The 26,151-nt window shown below is 49.7% G+C and overlaps 1 protein-coding gene across 5 annotated transcripts; it reads right to left on the minus strand.

Moving 5' to 3' along the window:
* Nucleotides 1-1,537: 1,537 nt before the first annotated feature.
* Nucleotides 1,538-24,666, minus strand: FLYWCH1 (FLYWCH-type zinc finger 1). Of its 5 annotated transcripts, none has more exons than XM_081299300.1 (10): nucleotides 24,453-24,666; nucleotides 14,626-14,723; nucleotides 13,486-13,923; nucleotides 12,586-13,056; nucleotides 10,184-10,642; nucleotides 9,756-10,019; nucleotides 8,296-8,559; nucleotides 7,366-7,638; nucleotides 6,099-6,171; nucleotides 1,538-2,610 (listed from the first exon to the last, which is right to left on the minus strand). In XM_081299300.1, the coding sequence occupies exons 3-10, from the start codon at nucleotides 13,808-13,810 to the stop codon at nucleotides 2,571-2,573; spliced, it is 2,169 nt and encodes a 722-aa protein (XP_081155426.1). In that variant the 5' UTR covers nucleotides 13,811-13,923; nucleotides 14,626-14,723; nucleotides 24,453-24,666; the 3' UTR covers nucleotides 1,538-2,570. The 5 variants fall into 5 exon arrangements, with proteins under 5 accessions (XP_081155426.1, XP_081155427.1, XP_081155428.1 ...); XM_081299301.1 differs by having other exon boundaries at nucleotides 12,586-13,053; nucleotides 14,504-14,723; XM_081299302.1 differs by having other exon boundaries at nucleotides 6,103-6,171; nucleotides 14,504-14,723.
* Between the last annotated feature and the right edge of the window lie 1,485 nt (nucleotides 24,667-26,151).

The following is a 26,151-nucleotide window of genomic DNA, read 5'->3' on the forward strand; positions in this document are numbered from 1 at the left end:
ACCACTGAGCCACAACCCCAGCCCACTTTTTATTTTTGATCCATGAGGCATATCATGCCATGGGGCACAGAGACACTGGTGCCCCATGGTGCTGAGGGAGCCCTCAACAGAGCTAGGGCAGGGTATGGAGGTGGCCAGATAACTGCTGCTGTCTGTTAAGGCCTGGCTAGGCTGCATGATCCACAACCAGGAGAAGTATTTGCGGTGTGCTTTGCTCTGTAGCAGGGGACATCTCTGTGGCCTCTGTAGCAGGGGACATCTCCATGGTTCCAGAGGAAGTGAACTTAAGAGAGGGAAGGTTCTGGGCTGGGGTCGTAGCTCCAGGGTAGAGCTCTAGCCTAGCATGTGCGAGGCACTGGGTTTGATCCTCAGCACCACATAAAAAATTTAATAAAGGTATTTTAAAAGGGGGGGTGGTTCTGGAGATCAGGGGTGACAGCTCTTGTAGATGAGTGACCTCTGGGCAGGGGTGGGTGGCCCATGAAGCTGCCCTGGGCCACAGCCACATGCAAGTCCATGTCCTTCTGGGAGTACTCAATCTGTGCCACCTGGGCTGTCTACCTGGCCTTTAAGGTCAAACCAGCCCTCGCCAGCAAAGTGGATGTTTAGAAATGGGGAGAAGCCGGTGTTCCTTCTCTAACTTTGCTCAAGCCTCATGCTGACTTATGGGTGTCCAAAGCCCAGCCAAGATGACAGGGCTGCATGTGACATGCAACTAGACTCCACTGTGGAGGCTGCAGAGCTGACAGATGGCAAGGCTCTGCAGGAAGCCATAGCTGCTATGACCCTTGGTGCTTCTCGCAGGGCACTGCAGGCCTGTGTGGCGCTGACCTTCTTTGGTGGAACTGACTGGAGATGCAGCTGGCGCAGCAGCAATGGAGCTGTCCATGCCTTCGTGTGGTGGTGGCACCTCCCGCAGGGTGCACAGAGTACAGGATGCAGAGGAGCCGGCTCCAGCTGCTCTGTCCATTTCCTCAGAGCCCAACTCTAGCTGCTAGCAATTCACTTAGCCTTGAGTGCCCGAGATGTAGCCACTGGACAGCCTTCTTGACTGGTAGCAGACCTGGAAAGTGGGGACCCAGAGGCGCTGGCAGTTGAGGTTAGGTAATGGGCTGGAGTGACAAAGGAGTAGCCACCTGACCAGAAGGGAGTCAGGGTGGGGTGCCACTCCCACTCCAATCTTGCCCTTGTTTATGCAGACGAGTGCAGGGGGGGGCTCAGGCTGAGGGGCCGGGGCAGAGAATCAAGCCTCTTTCAGTAGCTTACTCTATCAGGGCCTGGAAGGCCATAGGTGCTGCTCTGTCCCCTGCGGGCTGGAAAGAGACTCCTCAGCAGCCCCCTCCTGAGATTCCCACTCCAGGCCCCCCATCTGCTCTTGGTCCAGGACACATCCAGGCCAGTTAGCCACCACTGCACAGGCAGGGAGTCTTCCCATGGGGAACTTCCCTACCAAACCCATCACTTCCCAAACATGCAGTCCTAGACTCTCAGAGTGTGTGGCTTTGTGGTGGCCAGCTGTTGTCAGAAGAGGACAGTGAAGCATAAAATAGGGTTTATTGAGGGAAGCAGATGGGCAGAAGGCCAGTGGGGGCACCAAGCTGTCACTGTCTAACAGTGGGTAGCAACTCTCTGGCCAGCTTGCCAGCCAGGGGAGCCTATTATGGGGTGGGGGCAGGGACCTGCTGTGCAGGGTCTCTAGCACGCAGGGGGCTCTCACTCCCCTGTGGGTGTCAGTGTGCCCTCCTAGGACACTCAGTCCCGCAAGGCTGGCAGCTATTAAGCTCCCCAACAGGAGGAGGGGACACACCTTGCCACCACCTAACTCTCATCACCTAACTTCAGGTGAATGTGGGCAATCCAGGGCAGCACTGCTGTGGCCCGGACACATTGGCCTGCTCCAGCTTCCTGCCACATCTGGGCTGGCCCCCACTGCCAGGAACGACACCTGCCACGGGAGTCATGAGCATGGGTTTAATTCAAGCTGGAAAAGAGCACAGGAAGGAAGGCCAGCGAGCCCTGGTGGGGCCTGCTCTGCAGTGGTTATAGAGGGCCACGCCCCAGTGGGAAGTGGATGGCCAAAGACCAGGAAAGCCTTTCAGAAAGACCTGGTGTGGCTTGCATGGGTCTTTGGAGGGTGGGTGGCTCAGCTGGAGGGAATGGGACTTCCCGCACGTGCTCTGGCTCAAGGCCACTTCACCTTTCTCTTGAACTCAAATGGGGGCCACACCCTGCTGGAAAGTCCTTGGCACAGTCACAGGCTCTGAAGATGAGCAGCAGCAGGGCAGGCGTGGCCTCTGGAGGTGCTTCTCCAGAGCTGAGGAACCTAAACCCGGGGGGCAGGCGCAGCCGCTGCCCTGCTCTGCCCCACCTCTGGGCACTTGTCTGCTGACACAAGTGCCCCTTTCCAGGATGCCTCTGAGGAAGTGTGAAGGCCTTCCATGCTTCAGAAGAGGGAGACAAGTTTTTGTCAAGCAAATCTGAGTGGATGGGAAATGCCTGCGTGGACAGGGAGCATCTGGGTGCCAGCAGCCTCTGACAGGGCTCCTGCTCTGTCTCCGTGGAGATCCACCTCACTGGGACTCGCTGTCCGGCTTTAAATCTTCAGTGTTCCTGATAATGAAGAAACCCACATCATTACAAAGGTTGGAGCAGGGTGTAAATAGACAAGAAAGCTAAGGAGTCTTGGAATCCTTTTTTCCTAGAGAGAACCATTAGCTCGTTTTTATACACCCACCCACACACAGGTCAGGGCATTGCACACACAAGTTGTTCTATCAAGAAATATCCCAGGGCTGGGGATGTGGCTCAAGCGGTAGCGCGCTCGCCTCGCATGCGTGCGGCCCGGGTTCGATCCTCAGCACCACATACCAACAAAGATGTTGTGTCCGCCAAGAACTAAAAATAAATATTAAAAATTCTCTCTCTCTCCTCTCTCACTCTCTTTAAAAAAAAAAAAAAAAAAAAAAAAAAGAAATATCCCAGCCCAGAGTTCAATTTTTTTTTTCTTTTTGAGGTGCAGTGTTCTTTTGGGGGGACGGAATCAGGGCCTCACTCACATAAGGCAAGTGCTCTATCACTGAACTTATCCCCAGCCCCAGTCCCAGGTTTTTTATTGGGGTGCTCACACAGGGACTTTCTGCCTGGTTGACTGACTGCTGTCACTAAAATCTCACCCTCTCAGAAGTAGGTGTTCAGTAAAAATCCCAGGTACAGCTGGGCGTGGTGGTACATGAGTATGATCCTAGTTACTTGGGAGGCTGAGGCAAGGGGATTGCAAGTTCAAGGCCAGCCTTAGCACAGGGAACTGGTTACCAGCTAGGCATCTGCCTCTGGAGCAGCTGTTCCAAAGGCAGGAGTCTCGGACCTACAGCTTTAAGAATGTTCTGCACCTTCTGTGTTATATTAATTGGCTTTTTTATGTTAAGCCAAGTTTATATTCCTGAGATAAATCTCCCTTGATCATAATGTATAATCCTTTTTTATTTTGAGGATTCTGTTTGCTGGTATTTTATTGAAGATTTGCTTCTATATTTCTTTTTTTTTTTTTAGAGAATTTTTTAATATTTATTTTTTAGTTCTCAGCGGACACAACATCGTTGTTTGTATGTGGTGCTGAGGATCGAACCCGGGCCGCACGCATGCCAGGCGAGCGCGCTACCGCTTGAGCCACATCCCCAGCCCCTATATTTCTTTTCTTTCTTTTTTTTTTAAAGAAAGAGTGAGAGAGAGTGAGACAGAGGGAGAGAGAGAGAGAATTTTAATATTTTTTTTTTTTTTTAGTTTTTGGCGGACACAACATCTTTGTTGGTATGTGGTGCTGAGGATCGAACCCGGGCCACATGCATGCCAGGCGAGCACGCTACCGCTTGAGCCACATCCTGCTGAGGGCCATTACCAAGTAGAAATAACGCATCAATTTCCTTGCTAGCGTACCCCATGTTAATGATTTCGCTGTTGACATTGCATGTAAAGTGACCTTGCTCAAAGACCAAGGCGGATCCGGGTTTAGAGCTGATCAGGTTTGAGGAAGTAAACCGGTCCTTGGGTTAAGGGCGTTCCCAGTTTAAGACCTTGGATTTTAGGGAAGTTCGATGTTGAGGATTATTGCTGCTGGAATTAGGGCGTTCCTGCTGCCTGAGCTCCCATTGAGTTCTCGTGAGATTCAGAGAGCATTTTGGGAAAAAAGCCTCGTGGGTAGGTGAATTGGGTGGCAGAAGAACTGGGATTGCCCCAGAACGTGTGTGGAGGCCGGTGTGAGTTCGGGAATAAAGAATTGCTGTTTGAATCTACAAAGCTGTGTGGTGGCTCGTGATTCTGTGCCCAGCCAAGACTGCGGCAACATCCCCAGCCCTGCTTCTATATTTCTAAGAGATACTGGTTTATAGTTTCTTGTGATATCTTTGCTTACTTTTGGTATCAGGGTAATACTGGTCTTTTTTTTTTTTTTTTTTTTTTTTTTAAAGAGAGAGTGAGAGAGGAGAGAGAGAGAGAGAGAGAGAGAGAGAGAGAGAATTTTTAATATTTATTTTTTTTTTTTTAGTTATTGGCGGACACAACATCTTTGTTGGTATGTGGTGCTGAGGATCGAACCCGGGCCGCACGCATGCCAGGCGAGCGCGCTACCGCTTGAGCCACATCCCCAGCCCCTGGTCTTTTTTTTTTTAAAGAGAAAGATAGACATTTATTTTTTAGATTTCGGCAGACACAACATCTTTGTTGGTATGTGGTGCTGAGGATCGAACCCGGGCCGCACACATGCCAGGCGAGCGCCCTACCGCTTGAGCCACATCCCCAGCCCCAATACTGGTCTTATAGAATGAGTTAGGAAGTGTTTTCTCCTCTATTGGAAAGAGATTATGAAAATTCCTCCTCCTCCTCCTTCTCGTCCTCCTCCTCCCAGTACTGGGGACTGAACCCAGGGCATTGCACACTCTACCACCAACCTACATCCTCATTGTACATGCTAGGTAAACACTCTACCACCAAGCTACATCCCCAGCCCTTTTTATTTTTTATTTTGAGATAGGCTTTTACTAAGTTGCCTAGGCTGGCCTTGAACTTGCAGTTCTGCCTCAGACTCCCAAGTAGCTGAGGTCACAGGCATGACCACCACATCCAACAAGATTTGTGAATGTTGTTGATCCTTTCAAACAGTCAATTTTTGGTTTTATTATGTTCCTCTATTATTTTTCTTTTTAAAAAATTTTTATTAGTTATTGATGGACCTTTATTCATTTATTTTGTTTAAATGTGGTGCTGAGAATCGAACCCAGTGCCTCACACTTGCTAGGCAAGTGCGGTACCACTGAGCCACAACCCCAGCCCTATTATTTTTCTATTCCTTATGTCATTACTTTTTTTCTAATCTTTATTTTCTCCCCTTTGCTTGTTTTAGATTTCATCTTCTTGGGCTGGGATTATGGCTCAGGGATGAAGCACTTGTCTTGCACATGAGAGGTACTGGGCTCGATCCTCAGCACCACATAAAAATAAATAAATAAAGATATTGTGTCCAGGGCTGGGGATGTGGCTCAAGTGGTAGCGTGCTCGCCTGGCATGCGTGCGGCCCGGGTTCAATCCTCAGCACCACATACCAACAAAGATGTTGTGTCCGCTGAGAACTAAAAAATAAATATTAAAAATTCATTCTCTCTCTCTCTCTCTCTCTCTCTCTCTCTCCCCCCCCCTCTCTCACTCTCTCTAAAAAAAAAAAAAAAAAAGATATTGTGTCCAACTGTAACTAAAACAAAAAATTTTTTAAATTTCATCTTCTTGGCTTTTTTTTTTTAAGTATATCAACATGGAGGTTTAGGTTGTTGACTTGAGATCTTTCCTCTTTTTAAAATATAACTTTATAAAAAAATTTTTTAAAAAGGCACCATAAAAAAATATAACTTTGTAGCTATAAATTGTCCTCTAAGAACTGCTTTTGGTGCATCCCAGTGACATCCTTTCTTCAGCCTCAGGTGCCTCCCCACCCTGAGTCAGAACTACCAGCCCAACTACACCCACAACCTGTGAGGACCCACCAGAAGCTGTGAGGACCTCCAGGTTTTGGGGAGATTTGCAACATGACATCATATAACCAAAGCAGTTACCCACAAATCTGCTGGCTTTCAGAAGAACAAGTCTCGAAGCACTGTTGAACTTCAGGCAGAAGTTTTATCTTTTCTGAGAAAGAAAATTGAAAAGATGAATTAAGAATTCTTTTCTTGTAGAAGCTCACTGAACAAATGACCCACCTTGATAACGATGAACTCAAGGCCCTGGGGCTAAAGAAAAGCAGGCAGAGTGACTCTGACTGGGGGATGCATTGGGAATTTTGGTTTTCTAATACCCAAAACCTCCGGTGTAAGGTAAAATGGCTACTTGAGACCATGAGAGTTGGCCTCCAGCCCTCATCATCAATGGGAGCTCACTAGAAGCCGACAACCTGTCATGTGCCAAAGCCTCTGAAGACTTTCACTTCTTGTTTAAGACAAACCTGGGGTTTCTCATGGAAATTTATATCTTTAAGCATAAATGAAGTATCTTTTGGTTGTTTTCTACAACTTGGATTAATTTCTACCTTATACCAGCTGGTCCTTACTGTTCACATGGATTAATGTGAGAAAAATGATGTCTTTTTTTTGACATTTTTTTTAGTTGTAGATGGCACAATACCTTTATTTGTATGTGGTGCTGAGAATCGAACCTAGTGCCTCATACATGCCAGGCAGGTGCTCTGCCACTGAGCCCCAGCCCCAGCCCCACAGGATGCCTTCTAAAGGCTGGTTTTCACCAGGTGCGCAGGGGCACAATTGTAATCTCAGTGACGTGGGAGACTGAGGCAGGAGGATACCAAGTTCAAGGTCGGTCTCAGCAACTTAGCGAGACTCTGTCTTAAAATAAAAAATAATCAGTGGTAAAGTGCCTCTCAGTTCAATCCCCAGGACCAAATAAACAACGTCCGGTCTGGTTTTACATTTGTTTAAGTGCGGGGAACCCATTTTCAATTCAATATGATTAATTGTAGACAAACTCTGTGTGTGTGTTCCTGTGTACACTCCACACACATCAGCACAGCCTTCTAGAGTAGGCTATATTTTTTATTAGATTTTCAAAACAGACAATGACCTGTGGGGGGAAAAAAAATCTGTCTTAGAACTAAAGAAAGAAGAAAGTTGGTAGTTGGGATAGGCTATGTTTGCAGGGAGGACGGGTGTGGGTGGTTTCAGGTGACGGGGAGGAGCCGTGAAGGGTCTGGAAAGGCAGTAGGGCCAGACATGAAGCTCCAGAGGGACACCTGTCTCCTGGGCTGGCAGAGACAGTGACATCCACAGCTGTTCTGCCTTCCCTGACTCCCACCCACCTGCCTGTGTGTACCTGGGTCCTCCTGCTGGGCTGGGTTGGGGAGCCGCTCCCGCTGCCGCAGGGCCTCCAGGCCCACCAGGTCAGGCTGGTGGCAGTGGCTGCGCATCACCATCACCCGATGGCCCTGGGTGATGGCCCGGCTGCGGCAGCCCAGCCGGGCCTGGTCCCGGCACATCCAGTACACCTTCTCACCAGCGGCCTTCTCCTTCCTGTATAGGAACGACTCGTACACCAGGAACCTGCCCCCCAGGGAAGTCCTCAGGAACTCCAGGGGCTCCAGGGGCTCTGGAGGGGAAAGAGAGTGGTATGGGGCCCTGGAGCCCAGGCCTGCTGGCAGGGGATGTGCCTCTGTGTCAGAATGGAGGGGTGCTCTGTCCCCTACCCCAGGCAGCCAGCCAGGAAACGCAATCCCCCCAGAAGGAACCACTGTGGTCCCGTCTCCCTCACCCTCCTGCCTGATTTTTAGGGCCACGGGGACTAAAGCTCAGACCTACCAGCCCTGACACCCACAAATGCAGACTGGCTTCCTTTCCAAGGGCTCTGTTGCTGACCCTGAAGCTGCCCAAACCCTGAGCTCTGCTGGAGAGCTCTCCTGACCACTAGAACTATGCCCTTGCTGGCAGGTTCCCAGGGCAGAAGCTGGGCCATTCTGGGGGACCTATGGCTGATCCGGTCCAGGTACCAGGGGTCTCCCAGTTCCCTGTCCACCTGCCCCTCAGCCAGCAAACTCTCAGACATTTAAGAAACTGACCTGAAGGTCTTGTGATATTGGAGGTGGGGTGGCCAGAGAAAACCAGGTGGGAACTAAAGCTGGGGCAACACAGGGAGAACAGGAGAAGGCAGGAAGACAGATTTGAAAGACAAGAGACCTGGAGTGGACAAAGCATCCAGGCAGGGAGACCGGGGCCCAGGCTTGCCTATCCTGCTCCCCTCTGCCCGCACCTGGGCCTTCCCAGTGGGTCAGGTTGGGGAAGTGCTCCCGCTGTCGCAGGGACTCCAGACCCGCCAGGTCAGGTGGGTGGCAGTGCCTGCGCATCACCATCACCCGCTGGCCCTGGGTGATGGCCCGGCTGCGGCAGCCCATGCGCGCCTGGTCTCGGCATGTCCAGTACACCTTCTCGCCAGCGGCCTTCTCACGTCTGTACAGGAAAGAGTCGTACACCAGGAAGGTGCCCCCAAGAGGCGTCTTCAGGAACTCAGGACCTCCTGCGGAGATGGGGAGGCAGTTAGAGAGTGGGAGCCTGGAGCCCAGGCCCCAGCAGGGAAGAAGTGGGGTGTGCCCCTGTTTTCAGAGCCAAGAACAGCATGGCCCCTGAATGAGGACCCCCCACCTATCTGCATCACCTACTCACTGTTAGGTGGCCCTGAAGCCCAGGTCACAGAACCCACCATCCCTCCAAAACAGCTGGGCCTTTAGCTGCTAGGGCCTCCCTTTCCTGAGGAAGGAGACTGACCCACAAGGACCCTGCAGGTGGAGCGCTCACCCCACAGTACCCACCGGAAGGTAGCTACAGCTTTTTTATATGTGCTCATCTATGAGGGTTCCCACGGGGCCAGCAGGTGGGCGTGTGTTGTACTGCTCAGTTAGAGGAAAAAGTAATGGCTTTGGGGAACAAAGAAGCTCAGGAGCTAAACAGGGATTTGTGACCTAGAGGGACAGGACTGCGGAAAGGTCACTCCCCTGGGAACCAGGCTGAGTGGAGATTTGAGCAAGGGCATGGGGAGGAGGGTGGGAGCAGCCTGAATCACCTGCAGGACAGCCCTTCCCAGGGCTCTCAAGTTTGGGAGAGCTTTAGGGCCGAAAACTATAGAATAGGAAGAGGCAGGAGCGAGGAAGCACCTGACCGACCATCAAAGGGCGAGCCGGGAAGATGAGAAGATGGGGCTGAACTTACTCTCCTCGGCAGGCAGGACGGATGAGGACAGGCATAGACTCACCTGGGGTGACCCCAAGAACAGGAGAGTGAGGCACAGGCTGGGGTGCTGCTTCATGGCAGGGCCCTTGCTTAGCATGCGGGAGGCCTTGGGTTCCATCCCCAGCACCAACAAAACTTCAAACCAAATAAAACACCACTCATGGTTGTGGTGAACAGATAGGGACAAATGCAACAGATCTGTGACAAGCTGGGGAGGTCTGATACCAACTTTGGGCCCCAGATTGTAAGAGAGGCTTGTCACAGGAAGTATGTTTATCTGCTTGCACTGTAAGCCTGAGGGGCGGGCTGGGTGGAGCAGGAGGTGAGCTCACACTCAAGAGAGTGGGACACGAAGGTGGGCTGAGGGGCGGGGGCTAGGGGAGCGCCAGAGGTGGCGGATGTGGCTCCTCCAGCATCTTCACCTAATGAAGGAGGAGGGAGCAACATGCGAGGCCAGGAGGGAAGCCTGCGAAGTCTTCCAGGCACCTGTGCTCCCCCGCTGGGTGGGGCTGGGGCGATTCTCTCGCTGCCTCAGGGTCTCCAGTCCCACCAGGTCGGGTGGGTGGCAGTGGCCTCGCATCACGGTCACCCGAGAGCCCTGGGTGATGGCCCGGCTGCGGCAGCCCATGCGTGCCTGGTCCCGGCATGTCCAGTACACCTTCTCGCCAGCGGCCTTCTCCCGCCTGTAGAGGAAGGACTCATACACCAGGAAGCTGCCCCCGAGAGGGGTCCTCAGGAACTCAGGACCTCCTGAGGAAAACCAGAGGGGCAGTCAGGGAGGAGGCAGGGAGCAAGTAAGAGGGCTGAAGATGCAGGGGCAGGCTGGGCAGGCTGGATCGTCTCCCTGGAATTCAGGAAGCAAGGCTCGAGGTGTGGCCAGCTGGAAGCCAACATCCTCAAGGACAAAGACTCACCAGGGTCCGCATCCTGGTCCTCATCAAGGGATCCCTCCAGGGCTTGGGGTTGGGCAGGCAGCTCCGGATCTTTGACTTTAGCTTTCTTTCTGGGCCGGGGCCTGGTGAGAGTCAGGGTGCCCGGCCCCCTGTGGTAGAGCAGGCTGTCCACACCTGGGAGCTGCTTGTCAGCACAGCCCTCAAGGCCATCTGGCCTGGCCTGAAGTTTCTCCATGGCTTTCTCCTGCTGCCTCCGAGCCTGTAAGCCCTCCATGTCGGGTTGGTGACAGTGGCCCCGCATCACTGTCACCCGTTGGCCCTGGGTGATAGCACGACTGCGGCAGCCATGTAGGGTGTGGTCCCGGCAGGTCCAGTATACCTTGTCCCCCACAGCCTTCTCCCGCTTGTACAGGAATGACTGGTGCACCAGGAAGCTGCCCCCATAGCATGTCCTCAGGAACTCGAGAGGCCGGAAATGGCCTGTGGGAGGGACCCAGGGCAGTCATGAGACAGAGACAGCAAGAAGGGAAGGAGCCAGGGGTCCCAGGAAAGATGGCTAGCAGCACAACTGGCGACTGAAAGGTGTTTTTCTCCTGTATGGCTGGTTTGTGCTAAGGCTTCCCCAGAGCTGGGCATGTGCAGAGCCTAGGTATGTTCCCACTGACCCTCCCTGCAGCCACCCAGGGAGGAATTGGAGTTCCTGTCCCGGGGCAATGAGGTGTTCCATGCTCCTGGGTATAAAACACCAACTCAAAATCACTCTGGCAGGGGATGAGCTGGGCTGTGACTCAGCAGCCTATGTTCCCAGACACAGGTTATTGTTTAGGGCTTGTTTAATTTTTTTTTTTTTTTTTTTTGTACCAGGGATTGAACTCAAGCACTTAATCACTAAGCAACATCCCCAACCCTTTTTGTTTTTCGAGGTAAGGGTCTCACTAGGTTGCTTACAGCCTCACTAAATTTAGAGGCTGGTTTCAAACCTGAGATCCTCCTGCCTCAACCTCCCAAGCCACTGGGATTACAGGCATGCACCACTACACCTGGCTAAGAATTTTTTTTAATCTATCTACATTTTGAACAGTACATGCACATGTGCTATAAAACTCAAATGATAGTGAAAGATACACAGTGGAAAAGAAGCCCCTTGCCCTGTCCTGTCCCAGGTACACAATATAGAATCACCTCCACTCCTTCAATCCCTTCTGGGTCAGGAGGCCTCAGCCTTCTGGAATCTAGGCCCACTTCCTAGTTAGTGGTAACAAAACCATGAAAATTCACATCTATCTCTTGCCAGGGCCCCACCTGCTGGGCTGGTGCTGAGCACTTCCCATGCATGGAGCCCACAATCTCCATAACATCCAGGTTATCACACCTGCCTTAGGATAAATCTCGGAAATGCTAGAATTTAAGCTTATTTTCTGAGGCTGGCATTTGCTCAAACTACAAGGCCAGAATCACTGGAACCAGTTAAAATTCTGACTTACGAGACCCTCCCCCATCAGATAATTCTGGAAGAAGCTGGGACCCCTACATCACAGCTGGTCCAGGAGCAAAGATGCTGTCCCATGGGCTTAATCATTGGGACATGCTTATATTTTTTTAGTCACTTTGACCTTGAACACATCTTTTTTCTCTTGAGTATACTTTTAAAAAAAAATACATATTTTTAGTTGTAGATGAACACAATACCTTTATTTATTTATTTATTTATTTATTTATTTATTTATTTATTTTTATGTGGTGCTGATGATTGAACCCAGGGCCTTGCACGTGCCAGGCAAGTGCTCTACCGCTGAGCCACAGCCCCAACCCCTCTTGAGTAAGTATACTTTTAAAAACACATGGGGGCTGTGGTTGTAGCTCAGTGGTGGAGCGCTTGCCTAGCATGTGTGAGGCACGGGGTTCGATCCTCAGCACCACATATGAAAAAAAAAGGACCATGGGGTGGGGATGTGACTCAAGTGGTAGCGCGCTCGCCTGGCATGCGTGTGGCCCGGGTTCGATCATCAGCACCACATACAAACAAAGATGTTGTGTCCGCCGAGAACTAAAAAATAAATATTAAAAATTCTCTCTCTCTCTCTCTCTCTCTCTCTCCCCTCTCTCACTCTCTCTTAAAAAGAAAAAGAAAGGACCATTAACAAGAACAACAACAACAATAAAAGAGCACATTTAGGGTTGGGGATGTGGCTCAAGTGGTAGCGTGCTTGCCTGGCATGCGCGGGGTGCTGGGTTCGATCCTCAGCACCACATAAAAATAAAATAAAGATGTTGTGTCCACCGAAAACTAAAAAAAAAAAAAAAAATTAAAAAATTCTCTCTCTCTCTCTAAAAAAAAAAAAGCACATTTATAGAAAACAAACAAAAAAACACATGGGACCCTGATGTTTGGTGTGAGAGAGGGGCAGGTGATATGTACTCACCCATCCCCAACGTTGGGCGCTTCTTGGGTGGCAAGCTCAGCAGTGACAGGGCTCGGTACCCTACGTTCTCCTCTTGGGCTGGCTTGTTCTGTATCTGCCCAGGTGGGGGCACCAGCTCCTCAGGGTTCAGCCACGGGCCCACCCGCTCAAGTGGCTCCTCCACTTGGCCTACAGGGCCCTGGGGTCCCTGAGGGTCCCCCAAGCCCTCTGGCAGGGCCGGGCTGGGCAGCTTCTCCCTCTGGCGCCGAGCCTCCAGTGCTTCCTTGTCAGGCGGGTGACAGTGGTCTCGCATCACTGTGGCCCGTAGGCCTCGGGTGACAGCCCGGCCTCGGCAGCCCAGACCTGCATGCTGGCGGCACTTCCAGTACACTTTGTCCCCCACAGCTTTCTCCTGCTTGTACAGGAACGACTCATACACCAGGAGGCGGCCGCCAAATGGGGTCCTCAGGAACTCTAGGGGCTGTGGAGCTGCTGGGGTAAGGGTAGGGCTGGATTAGCTATCCAGGGGCTTAGATGAGAGCCACTGAGGGGAGGGGGATCTGGAGTGGAGCAGGGTCACTGTGTGCAGAGGGTACATTCTCAGAACCCCACTGCCAGCCCCAAAGCCCAGACTTTCCAGGCTGGTTTTATCGTGGTGGAGAAGCGGGGTGTTTTTGATGAATTGAAGGAATTCTGCTCATCACTGCAATTCCCATGAGGGAAGGAGGATGGGGTGCCTAGGAGGCACTATACTGCACATGGGTGACATCACGTTGTCTGTACCTCAGCCTGGGATGGGATGGTGATTAGAGATTGGGAGGCTCTGCCAAGAGCAGGGACAGGACATTCAAGGTCAGCATGATGGGAGGGTAGGTTCACAGGCACACATTTCAGCATGCAGGCTCACAAACGAACCCTCACCTGTATCCAGCTTGCTGCGTTTCTGCTCAGGAGCCCTCAGGCTGGGCTGGACTACCAGGGCCTGTTCCTCCTCGGCTGGAAGGATCTGGAGGGTGCTAGCTAGGGTTTCAGGGCCAGACATCTCCAAGGACACAATGCAGTGCACTTCTGTGGGCTTGTCCACCCCATCCCCATCCTGGTCAGAGGCCATCAGCAGGACCAGATTGGAGAATTCCTGGGGTTTCCCGGGGGCTGCTGGGACGACATCTGTGCCCACATCGGGGGAAGGCTCCTGGCCAGCCTTCACGCTCTCATCCTCCTGATCACTGGGCTCAGGCAGGGGCATCTCGAGACCAATGGCCTGGCCCTCAGGCCACACTCAGTACTCCCACCCCTGGCAGATAGGTGTCTCCTCTTTCTCTTCCCTGACCAGGAGCCTTGGAGTCCAGGGGCTCTGTCCTAAGGAAGGAGGCAAAAGCCCAGTCAGTAGAGGAAGCCTTTGGCCTTGGGGCTCTAGAAAATGGACCTGGGATGCAGCTGGGGAAGATGGGGCTGCCCTGGTGATAGGGCTGAGAGGCTGGGCAGACCTGATGGAAATAAGGGCCTTGGGCCTGTGCTTCTGCTCTGTAGACACTGCTCCTGGTAGCCTTGGGCACATCCAAGCTGCACCTTCCCCATCCACACACTGTACATGGTGATGCCTCTCTCCAGGGCCCTCAGATGACTCACATACTAGTAATTAAGTTTCTACCTACGGAGCCTCGTCATCCCAGCCCGGATGCAGTGTCATCACTGCTATTCCATTTAAGCTGCCAGCCCAGTGTTATGAGTCAACCATTCTTACTGACCCAGTATTCAGATGAGGACACCGAGGCACAAAAACCTGACATTCCCAAGGCCGAAGAGGCAGGAAGGTAGACCCAACTTTTTCTGCCTAGATGCCCAGGGACCTTCCTGGCTTTCTCTGACCCCATCTATGTCGCCCTGACTCTGCACCTTCAAGGAACAAAGGCCTGGACAGCAGTGGCACTTTGCAGACCTGAGCACTGAAGCCCTGGGACGTGGGACTTTCTGGAGTCACAGAGCCAGCCCCTAGTCTAATGTGGAGTCCCAGGCCATTCCAGTCCTCCAGAGATGCCAGTGTCCCTCCAGAGCAGTGACCTTGTGCCTGTACTGTTGCTGACACTGCCTCAGCAGTTGGAGCAGGGCAGGTGTTGGAGAATCCTTCCAGGCCACTGGGGGGCTCTCTGACTTCCAGCCTGGAGAAAAACAGAATGGATAACCAGGAGCCAGTGCAGGGCCCAGCTGGCCTGGAGACCCACCATGGGTGGGTTATCAGCCTGGGCTGGCTGTCTGTCTTACTGGGGCAGCTGGGTAGTGTGCATTGATGGGGTGGTTCCCACTGCTCAGTAAAAGCCCCTAAATAAAACTGCAGCACCCCTGTCATTTTTAGCTTCTTTACTGAGGAACCTCACCTCCAAAGTTCTGGGATTCCATTTCCCACTGGCCTCTCACTTCTGCCCCCACACTCCCTGGTCAGGAGCCCCCAGCCAAAGTCCTGGTCAGTTCCAAGAACCGAGTGTGAAGGGCGCTGAGTCCCAACAGCCTTCCGCATCAGCGGGCGCTGCACTGGGCAGCAGTGAAGACCCCCAACCCAAGGGACAGGGCTTGAAGGAAGTCTTCCGAGTAACAGAAAATTGATGGGGAGCCCGACGCACCCCAGCCTGTCCTCTGCATCATCCCCCCAGCCTCAGTCCAGCCCCTGGACAAGCCAATCCCTGCTCCTCCTGTGCGTCCTTTCCAGCCCTGCCCATCCCGACCTATGGGGCAACAGGGGACACCAGGGACCTGGGGACTGTCTGTGGCAGAGACCCAAGGTGGCCTCCAAGACAGAAAGTGGCATGGCCTGGAGCCCTGCTCACATGACATCCGCCCCTGTGCTGATGTCCGTCTGCAGGCAACCCACCCCTGGGCTCCCCTGGCCCGCAGTCCGGGAGTGAAGGGACTGAAGGGACGGCTGTGGTGACTGAGACCCGAGTCCTCCCTGACTAGGGCCTCGAGCCACTGGCTCCCGTGCCCACCCACAGAAGGCCTTTCCGACCACTCAGGCCACCCACTCACTGTAGCCATGTGGCTGCTCCCCACCCAGCACGTGGACCGAGAGAAGGACCCCTCTGCAGCCTCTGGGCAAGCTGGGCCTCCTGAGTCAAAGTGGGTGCGACAAAAGAAACCACCGCCACGTTCCCATAGGCCTGCACCCAGAGTCTGAGAGCAGACCACACAATCCCTTTGACTAAAATTCTATTTAAAAGGCATCCAAGATCCAGGTACCTCAAAAGATATGGAAAAGCGCCAAGGCAGCAAGAGTCCCAGCATGTGTTGACCTCCCCCTTGGGGAAGGGCTGGGTCCCGCAACATACCAGAGTTTGGATTTGATGGACTGTTCCCACTCTCCCTGTTAAAGAACTTGGAGTGGTAGACTGTTAAACGACCCCAGATCCTCCTTTTGAAGTATTCAGGGCTCTTTGCAGTGGGTTTTGTATCCATCCTTGAATCTAGACTGTCCTCATTGATTTCCCCACAGTGAGAGTGCCCAAGCCCTCCTCTACATGGGCCATAGCCACAGGAGGAAGCTGTGTGGAAGGCCATGTGCAGGGCACCCAGCCACTGCCAGACATGGAGGGAATTATCTCATTCCTGCCAGGCCACTGCTCCTCCAGCCATGTGCACCCAAAGAACCCTGATCAATGATAAACTATTGTTATTTTGAGTCAGTAAGATTGGGGTCATTTGTTACACAATAATTGATACACTTGGCAAGTGACTGCACCTAGGAGGTTGAGATGGAATCATCCTAATAGTTGCGAAGTACCTGGCATAGAAAATAAAATAACTTTCTTTTTGTGTGTGGTACTGGGGATTGAATGCAGGGGTACTTTACTACTGAAGCACAGGACTCCCTCTGAAACACACATGCCTGACCTTCAGGGAAAGATTCCCCCACATGAGAAGATGAACCACAGAAGGTGGCCCATCCATACAGTGCAATGTTATTTAGCAAATAAAAAGAAATGAAGTTCTAATACATGCTTAGTGAAAGAAGTCAGTCACCAAAGACCGAGTATTGTAGGAGTCCATTAATATGAAATGCTTAGGGACTGGAGATGTAGCTCAGAGGTACAGTGCTTGCCTATAATGCACAAAGCTATGACTTCAGTGCCCAGCCTCACCCCCCCAAACACACACACACACACACACACACACGCACACGCACACGCACATACATATACATATGTATATGTATGTATATACATACATATACATGTATGATGTCTAGAACAGGACAGTCTATGGAGACTGAAAGCAAACAAGTTGCCTGGGCTGAGAGGAATCGTGAGAGTGGGGAGTGATGGCTAAGGGTACAGGATTTCCATTTAGGGTAATGAAAATGTTCTAAAATGGTGAGGTTTGCACAACGATGTGAATACACTAAAAACATTGAATTATATGGTATATTAACTGTAGCTTAGTAAAGCTGTTAAAAACCAATCCTTGTAAGTATGACTCACATTTGGGGGGTCACTTGGATTAAAAAGGTTTTCTGCTCCTTAGACTGCTCTACTGGAGTTCTCCTACCTGGGCTTGGTTTCCTCATCCCAGTAGACAGGGATGTTATATGTTGTGATGTTATATGTTGTGATAACATATGTTATATGTTGTGATGATTTTTTTCTTTTTGGGGGTGAGGGGAAATTAAACCTAAGGGTGCTTTACCACTGAGCTACACCCCCAGCCATTTTTTACTTTGAGACAGCCTTGCTAAGTTCCCAAGACTGGCCTTAAACTTGCCATCCTTCTGCCTCAACCTCCCTACTTGCTGGGATTACAGTCACACCAGGCTGTTGTGGTATTTTTTAAGTTTTAATATCATATCCTAAAAATTATATGGAACCCATTTACAAATGTTAAGAACATAATGCTGGTAGATCACCCATAATTCTGCTAAATGCACAATTTCCATTCTCATATTAGTGCCTTTAGTGCCCACTTTATTATCTGTAGCACACAGCGTTCAAACACGTGGTTTACTACTTTTTTTCCTCTTTAGAGCAGAACACCTCACCTGCAGACCAGATGGAGCCCTTGTAAAGGACCAAAGCATTATATGGGCCCTTAACAGCTACAAAAACACACCAGCAGCAATATTCTAAATGGCCGCACGATGGCGATGTTTCCCAGAATATGTTTCCACTGCTTTCTTGATAAAATGAAATGGGTGACAATGTTTTCAAATCAAGAATCTGGAAATTTTTCCTGAGACGGGGATAGGCTTTAAAAAGACTCCCCAAAAGTCAATGAAAAATGTTAATTAGAAAGCAAGATCCAATGAACCCATTATGCCCCATCATCTTACATAGAATTGAAAACTTGAGGCAGTGGGTTAAGAAATTCAGGAAAGGCCAGGCACAGTGCTGCAGGCCTGTAATCCCAGTGCCTCAGGAGTCTGAGGCAGGAGGATAGCGAGTTCAAGGCCAGCCTCAGCAATTTAGTGAGGCCCAGTGGTTAAGCACCCCAAGTTCAAACCCCGGTACTATAGAAACAAAAAACAGACTGTTATGAAGACACTGACACTGCCTCTATCTCTCAACTCACTTGTCTTCCCTTCTATTTTTTCTCCATTTTGGTCACATTTGTTATTTATTGACTATTTTTCTTTTATAAGTCGATACCTTTCAAACAATTAAATAAATAGGGCATAATAAATCAAAACGTTGAAAGTGTTAAGAATGGTGATTTTATATTTTCTCAAATTTCTTCTGTTCATCTTCTCATAAATGAACTCTTTTTTACAGTCGGGAAATATTAAGCGCTTTAAAGATAAGCTGTACCTCCTAGTTTCTTCTCTAACTCTAACTTAGAAAAAAACGTGGATCCCATTACCGTGCAACCTCTGAAGAGGCTGGATTTCTTCCCAAAGGAAGCTGCAAGGAGAAGCCCAGCAGACGCCCTCCAGTGGCCACGGTCATCCTCGCCAGCTTGGGGACCTATCAGCACTGCGAACTCAAAAGCCCGCCCCAAATGCACCCTGGATAGAATCACACCAGCCCCTCTGGAGGCCATTCTACCAAACCACTGGCCAGGACACTTGAAAGACCCCATCAGGGAAGACTAGAGAGGAGCCTCCACCGCGGCAACGTGGGATCCGACTGCATCCTCTAACAGAAGCCACGCACCGGAAGCACTGCTGAAAGCTGAATATGGTCAGCCGCTTGGGTTAACGGCGGCGGTATTCCAAGATTAATTTCTGTGTTTTGCTTGTCTACTGTTAAAAATGCTGGGGAGATAAAGATGCTGGCATTCAGGGAAGCTGGGTGAAGGGTATATTTTTGTAATTCTTTATTTTAGTTTTTGCAGTGCTGGAGATCTAACCCAGGAACTTACATACACTGTACCCCTCAGCTAAACTCCAGCCCTATTTTTTACATTTTTTTAAAAAATGTAAAATTAATACAAAATAAAAGTCTTCTGAAAATCCAAGTTTCAAATTTATGGAAGCAACAAGTTGAGAGAGAAAAAGAGTAACCTAGGGACCTTCCGTAAAGTGATGAGAGAACAGAGTGCACATGTCCTCCTGCCCACAGTGGGCACAAAAGTGACCTGCCCAGATTCACCTCATTGGTTCTTGACTTGAATCTATGTCAAGAGTGAGATGCTATGACATGGGCCCATCCTCCGCTGCTGAAACCTGACAACCTCCCTTCCAAATGCCACCTTCTTCCCTGCTCTGCCACTGGGGAAATGTTGGCCTCAGGCAATTAAATGTCTAGGACAGCTGATGAGGTCCAGAGCCGATGTGCCTTCCTCTGGCCTGAGCAGTGGGTGCTTAAAGTAAAACAATGCCAGGCATGAAGAAAACCGCTCTAGAGAGCTGGGTCATGCCTTGGAAGAAAGTGGTCAGCTCTATCAGTGTCCCTGCAAACCAGATGCTTTATCATTCATTACAGCTTTGCACCACAGGAGTTCAAGAAGGGGGACACTGTAGGAGACTGAAAGAAGTGCCAGGGTTACCATAGCTACCACCTTGGACAGCGTCTCTATTGTAGAGTCCAGCCTCTGGCCAGCACAACTCCATCTTTGTGGGGTCACCAGCCTGCTGACCTTGACCCACCCAGCTTGGCTATGGTGGCAGCTGCTAGCCTCTGCTAATCTCAGGGTTATCTTGCCATTTTTTGTTTGGCTTATCAGAAGCTGTACCTCTGAGGAACAGCACTAAATCCCAGTTGAAATCTCACAGAAGTATGTGTCTTCCCAGCTGGACCATAAGCAAGACTGCCTCCAAGAATCCAAAGCGTTGAGACTTAGGATTTTCAGGATTTCTGTTACCAAAGACCAACCATGTGCCAGGTGCAGCTAGCATGCATCTCTTTACTCATCTCCCAGATGACTCATCACTTAGATTCTGGGGCTCTGTGCTATCACTGAGGAGGAAGTTAGGGCCCAAGCTCAGTCCCCATGGTCAAGAGCCAGGATGATAAGGGTGGCCACCATTCAAACCTCCCGTCTTCGTTCCTACCTCTTGAATTCTGATCAATTGGTGTCAATAGGCCAAGGCTCCCACGGCCCAGCTAGGGTGATCTTGCCTCCCAGGTGACACTTGACAATGTCTGGAGACATTTTTGGTTGTTATATTAGGGTGGGGGGTGGGGTCAGTGTGACTAGTGTCTAGTCCATGGAGGGTGAGGTTGCAGAACAGGGTAGCCGTGGCAACCACACCACTTACCACAGGGAGTGTCTGCTGTGAACTAAGGACAGTGCCAAGGCTCAGAAACCCCCTCAAGACCAGCATTTAAAAAATGAGGTAGAAGCAGGCACAGTGGCAAATGCCTATAATCCCAGTGGCCGGGGAGGCTGAGGCAGGAGGATTTCGAGTTCAAAGCCAACCTCAGCAATGGCAAGACGCTAAAGCAACTCAGTGAGACCCTGTCTCAAATAAAATACAAAATAGGGCTGGAGATGTGGCTCAGTGGTTGAGTGCCCCTGAGTTCAATTCCCAGAACCAAAAAAAAAAAAAAAAAAAAATGAGGTAGAAGGGAAAAGCTGCCCTACACATAATGAGGTTAAGTGTAGTTTTCATGAAACTTTTATTTCAATTATTTGAGTATATATAATTAGAGTTTATATGAAAATTCTCTGGGCACTTGATCAAACATAGATTCTGGGTTGGGGGTATAGCTCAGTGGTTAGCATGTACTAGGCCCTGGGTTCAATCCCAGCACTGCCAAAACAAACAGATTCCTGTATTCCACATCAAAATTCTGGTTGAGGATCTAAAGGATTCAAGAATCAAGATTTGAAAAAAAAAATCAAGATTTTTAATAAATATCTGAGTTTTCTTTCTTTGTTTTTTGGTATTGTACTGGGAACTGATGCGAGGTGCACTTTACCACTGAGCTGCATCCCCAGCCCTTTTTGTTTCTCATTTTGAGACAGGGTTTTACTAAGTTGCTGAGGCTGGCCTTGTACTTGTGATCTTCCTGCTTCATCCTCTGGAATTGTTGGGGTTACAGGCATGCGCCACCACAAACATCTGTGTAAGAGTTTTTATTTCCTTTTTTTTTTCCTTCCCCTTGTCTAAGGCACTGTTTTCAAATGTTCTGGTCGCTGGGCCTAAAGTCATTAGGTTCCAGAAAGCAATTTTTAAAATTGCATAGGAAATATCAATTTGCATTATTGTAATAAAAGTATTATTTTTTATAAAATTTTTATTATACATATATATTCATTACAGGTTGATTTAAATATATATATTTTTTACTTTGATTTTGGGTCCTATATTTTGGGATTTTTTTGTTTGTTTGTTTTTTGGTACTAGGGATTAAACACCTGGGGGCCCTTAACCACTGAGCCATAGCCCTAGCCCTTTATTTTTATGTTTTAAGATATGGTCTTGCTAAATTGCTTAGGCTAACTTTGAATTTGCAATCCTTCTGCCTCAGCCTCCCAAGCCACTGGGATTACAGGCATGTGTCACTGTGCCTGGCCCTAATGTATATATTTTGTGATATTAAATTTTCATTCTACAAAGACTTTTCAGGTCAGATAGATGGAAATAGGACATTCAAGCATCTCAATGTTTATGGTTTGTCACTCTCTTATCCCCTCTCCCCTCCTCCCAAATTGAGGGTATAGAGCAACAACTCAGTGCAATACTCACACTGCTTCTTTGACACTGCCCTCCTGCTGGTGGTCTCAAGAGGCTCAGTGTGGGCCCCAGAGCCACATAATATTAGGAATAGTCAGGTGTCTCTCAGATACCCTGAGTCCAAACTCTAACTGCTAAGTTCCTGAAAGCCAGGAGCCTCTCCTGGAAGCTGATAGCAGTTACTTTCAACCATGAGAGAAAACTACATCACTATCCACCTACACCTGGGTCTGGGGCACTAGCTTATGAGGGAGGAGACCTCAAGTCCCATGACTTCTCTGGCTGCTTCTCTGGCTACTTCACCTGTGAAGTAGGAAAAGCAGCAAATGAAATACTCTAAGTGAAATTCTTCTATAAAGAGTACAACATCAAGGACAAGAAATTCTTGGTCTAAGCTCAGTAGGTCCTAGGCAGTGGAAGAGGGAGGAGGAAAGGCCCTGCAGGTAAAACATCACCTGGATGATCACTGTGCTTCCCCACCAAAGAGCCATTAGGGTTGGAGGTGTGCTCTGCCTAGTGCATGGGCCCTCTGTGATTAGCACACACTCTGGGTGCATTTATTCCTGGGAGATACTGAAGGTGGTGGACCCCGAAGACTAAGATCTGCTACTAAAATCAGGGTTCCTGCCGCCAGCATGATGGGGTCTTCTGAACCAGACACTTGCTTGTTATGGAGAACTGCCCTGTTTATTATAGAATGTTAAGCAAGACCCCTGGCCTCTACCTGCCAGATAGATGCTATTATCATTCCCCCACAAGTTATAACAACCAACATTGCCAAATACCCCCTGAGGGCAAAAATGCCTAAGAGTCACTGATCCAAAGCAAATTAGAAATGCAGAGAGTACAGGAAGGGAAATTGAACTAATAATATCAGCTCCATATCCCTTGCTAAATTTGGGATCTTGAATATTACCTAGAGGCCCAAGAGGTAATGGCATACTCCTGGGGCTGGGGCTCAGTGGTAAGGTGCTTGCCTAATGTATGAAGCCATCCTGAGGTTCCTCACTACCACATACAACTACAAAAGGCTTACTCCCAGGGCAGCCCTATTGGGAGGTGGTTGGAGCTTTAGGAGATGGGGGGTGCCATTCAAAGAGATAGTGGGACCCCACCCTTCTTCTCACTCTTCTTCCTGGACTTGAGTTGAGCAATTTGTTCTGTCATGTTCTCCCTGCCATTGCCACCCAGTACCCCTACCAGAGCCCCAAAACAATGGATCTTCCCGATCTTGACCTGGAGCCTACAAAAATGTGAGCCAAAATTAACTTTTTCTCTTTATAATTATCCCAGGCATTTTGTTATAATGACAGAAAGTTGACTAATATATTCCTGATCACCCTGGATCAGAATCTTGGGTAATATATTCCCTGATGACCCTAGATCAGAATCTTTTTTACCTAGCCTGATGTGTTATCACATGCATCTTCCATTTCATTTTCTCTCCTATCACCTGAGAACTTTCTTCCTTATTGCCTCCTCTTCAGCCCACACTAAACCCAGGCAATGTTCTTCATCTTCTTCAGCTTGCAGCCACTCCAGGGCCGACAGGTTATTCTTCCCAAACCTTAACTTATGTCATGCATCTCCCAGTAAAAATCATCTCTGTTGGCACAGCTTAGCTCATCATGAGCTTGGCAGTACACAGGTTTCTCTGTAGCACCTATTTCACACACTGTTCCCTTCCACAAATCTCATTTATGGCTTTTGGAAAAAGAATAAGATAAACCTGATGGTATCATACCATAGAGTCTTAATCAAGCACTGGAAATGATATTGGCCCTGGTAAAAAATTTGTAAAAATATCCCTTTCTTTGGAATTGAAGTTTATACTTGATTAGCTGATTGTGGAAATTCAGTATCCTCTGAATGCAAGAAGTAGAGGGTTTAAAGCAGGGTTTCAAGCTGGGCATGGTGGTGGCCCGCCTGTAATCCCAGTGGCTTGGGAGGCTCAGGCAGGAGTATTGCAAGTTCAAAATCAGCCTCAGCAATATAGCAAGGCCCTAAGCAACTTAGGGAGACCCTGCTTTGAAACATAAAAAATAAAGGCTGGGGATGTGGTTAGGTGGTTAAGCAGCCCTGGATTCAATCCCTAGTACCAAATAAATAAATAAATAGCAAGAAACAAGTAGGCTTTCGAGCTGTCAGACCCACTAGATCCCTCATCAATGGGTTAGCAACAGTCGTTTGGAATGGAGCGGAATGGAATGAATTAGAATAGAGCTAGAACAGATCTGCGTCATGTGAGCTGGGGTAAGCGGCTTCCTTTAAACTTGTGCTTGAGTAATCTATATCTACAGGCACAGGGAATACACAAAACATGTTTCTAAGTGTAGGTTGAGTCAAAAAGTTTGAAAGCCATAATGGGCAATCTACAGAGTCAGAACCCGATAGAGGTGGGTAAGAATCAGCAAAAAGTGCAAGGTCACTGGGACCCTTGGACGCAAAGAAGGGACCGGGCAGGGGTGGGTGCGGGATGGGAAGCCACTGGGCGGACACCGCTGGGGAAAGCGAGTAAATGTGGGGATTCCCGATTTGGGGGCGCCAGGCTTAGTCCAGGGGTCGGATGGGTTGGGGAAAGGAGAACCAGGAGAAAGGAGGCGAATCGCGGGTGTCGGACAAGGAGGCGGCCGGAGCCCGGGACGCAGAGCCGGCACCCCCCTCCCCAGCACAACAGCCCCAGGACCCAGGAGAGCCGGGCCGGGGCGCATCTAACCGTGGGGCGCATCCAACCGTGGGGCGGGACCCTCCGGGACCCTCCCTGCCCGCTGGGGCCCGTCCTCACCGACGGCAGCGGGCCCTCCCTCTCCGGCGACGGAGCCGCGGCGGGTCCCTGGGTCTCGGCCGCGGCAGCCGCAGGCGTCGACCTGGCGGCCCAGTCCCCTCCGGCCAACACGACCCCAGCGCCCGCTCCCCGCCCAACCTGCCCCTTCGGGAGCGAGCCCCGTGCCCGCGCGCGCGACCCCGCGGGGAAGCCGGCCTCTCCGAATGCCCAAACGGGCTCCTAACGATCATGCGCAGTAAAGCCACGGAGTCGTTTCGAGGGCAAATTCCACTTCTCCGGGTCTTCCTGCGCGCTGCTGAGCTGATGGCCTGGCCAATAGGCGTGCAGGGGCGTGGCCATTTGTCACGAAAGAGGCGTGACCATCCTGGGATTGGGAGATCGCACCAAGGGGCAGGGCTCCCTCCACGCAAAGGGGCGGGGCAAATGGGTTTGATTGAAAGCTCTGGATCTTCCCAGAATTTGACTTTGCGCTGATAAAAGTGGGGCGTTTTTGTAAATACATACCTAGGCTTGCCGCTTTCCTGAGCCAGTGGAAAGAAATTTCTTATGCACCTCATTTAAGCCTAAAAGGTCCCCACCCCAAATCCAGGACAATTTGATCTTCAAAATAAATAATCAGCCAAATTCAGTGACGCAAACCTGTAATCCCAGCAACTCTGAAGGCTGAGGCAGGAGGAGATCCCAAAATAAAAAATAAATAAATAACGTTAGTAACAGATTATAACCTTAAATAAAATAATCCACCGGTTGCTTTTCTAGGTGAATAAATGGGAGAGAATATTTTTTTTTCTTATGGCAGAAAAACAATTTTAAAATGCAGGAAGAATAATGCAGGGCCGGGCTCATTGGCGCACACCTGTAATTCCAGCAACTCAGGAGGCAGAGATAGGAGGATAGAAAGTTCAGGACCAGCTTCAGCAATTTAGTGAGACCCTATCTAAAATACAAAATAAAAAGGGCTGGAGATATGTCTAGAGACAGTGGGTTCAATCCTGGTGCTCCACCCCACCAAAAAAAAAAAAAAAGTAATGCAGAAAATTACTATTTGACAGTCATTATGTTAATAACTAATTCAGGCAAAAATCATCAATGGCCACCAAGAATGGAGAATGAAAGTTTAATAAGAACAGGTATGTACATAATGCAAAGTATCTAACAAAATGTACTCATCAATGACAATGGGGAAATACTAATTTTACAGTAGAGGAAGGGTTCTCAAAACTAGTCTGGGGGCGGGCTGGGGATGTGGTTCAAGCGGTAGCCGGCTGGCCTGGCATGCGTGCGGCCCGGGGTTCGATCCTCAGCACCATATACCAACAAAGATGTTGTGTCCGCTGAGAACTAAAAAATAAATATTTAAAAAAAAAAAACTAGTCTGGGTATTCCCAGATCATCTGTTCAGAACCTTGGTCCATATTCTAATTGGGTTGTTATTTTGTCTGGGAGAATTCTTTATATATTCTAGATATATGACCCTGGTCAAATGTATTATTTGCAACCCTCACCTCCATGTCTTGGGTTATCTCTTCACTTTATCGATCCAGTTGAGATGGTGTCTTTCAAATCACAAAATTTTTTTGTTTGTTTGTTTCTAGGTTTTGTATTAGGAATGGAATCCAAGGGCTGCTTAACCACTAAGCCACATCCCCAGCCCTTTTTATTTTAAGACAGGGTCTCACTAAGTTGCTTAGGGCCTCAC

This window comes from Spermophilus citellus (assembly GCF_964194105.1).
Source record: "Spermophilus citellus genome assembly, chromosome: 6".
Taxonomy (NCBI): Eukaryota; Metazoa; Chordata; class Mammalia; order Rodentia; family Sciuridae; genus Spermophilus; species Spermophilus citellus.

Bases quoted from the DNA above. Each gene is read 5' to 3' on its own strand.
- FLYWCH1 (XM_081299299.1), bottom strand. From the start codon at position 13,810: ATGCCCCTGCCTGAGCCCAGTGATCAGGAGGATGAGAGCGTGAAGGCT. The intron at 6,172-7,365 runs GTACACACAGGC...TTTCTTTCTCAG, and splicing joins AGCCCAGCAGGAGGACCCAG to AAAAGATAAAACTTCTGCCT. The intron at 2,611-6,098 runs GTAACTGCTTTG...CTTCATTATCAG, and splicing joins GAAAGCCAGCAGATTTGTGG to GAACACTGAAGATTTAAAGC.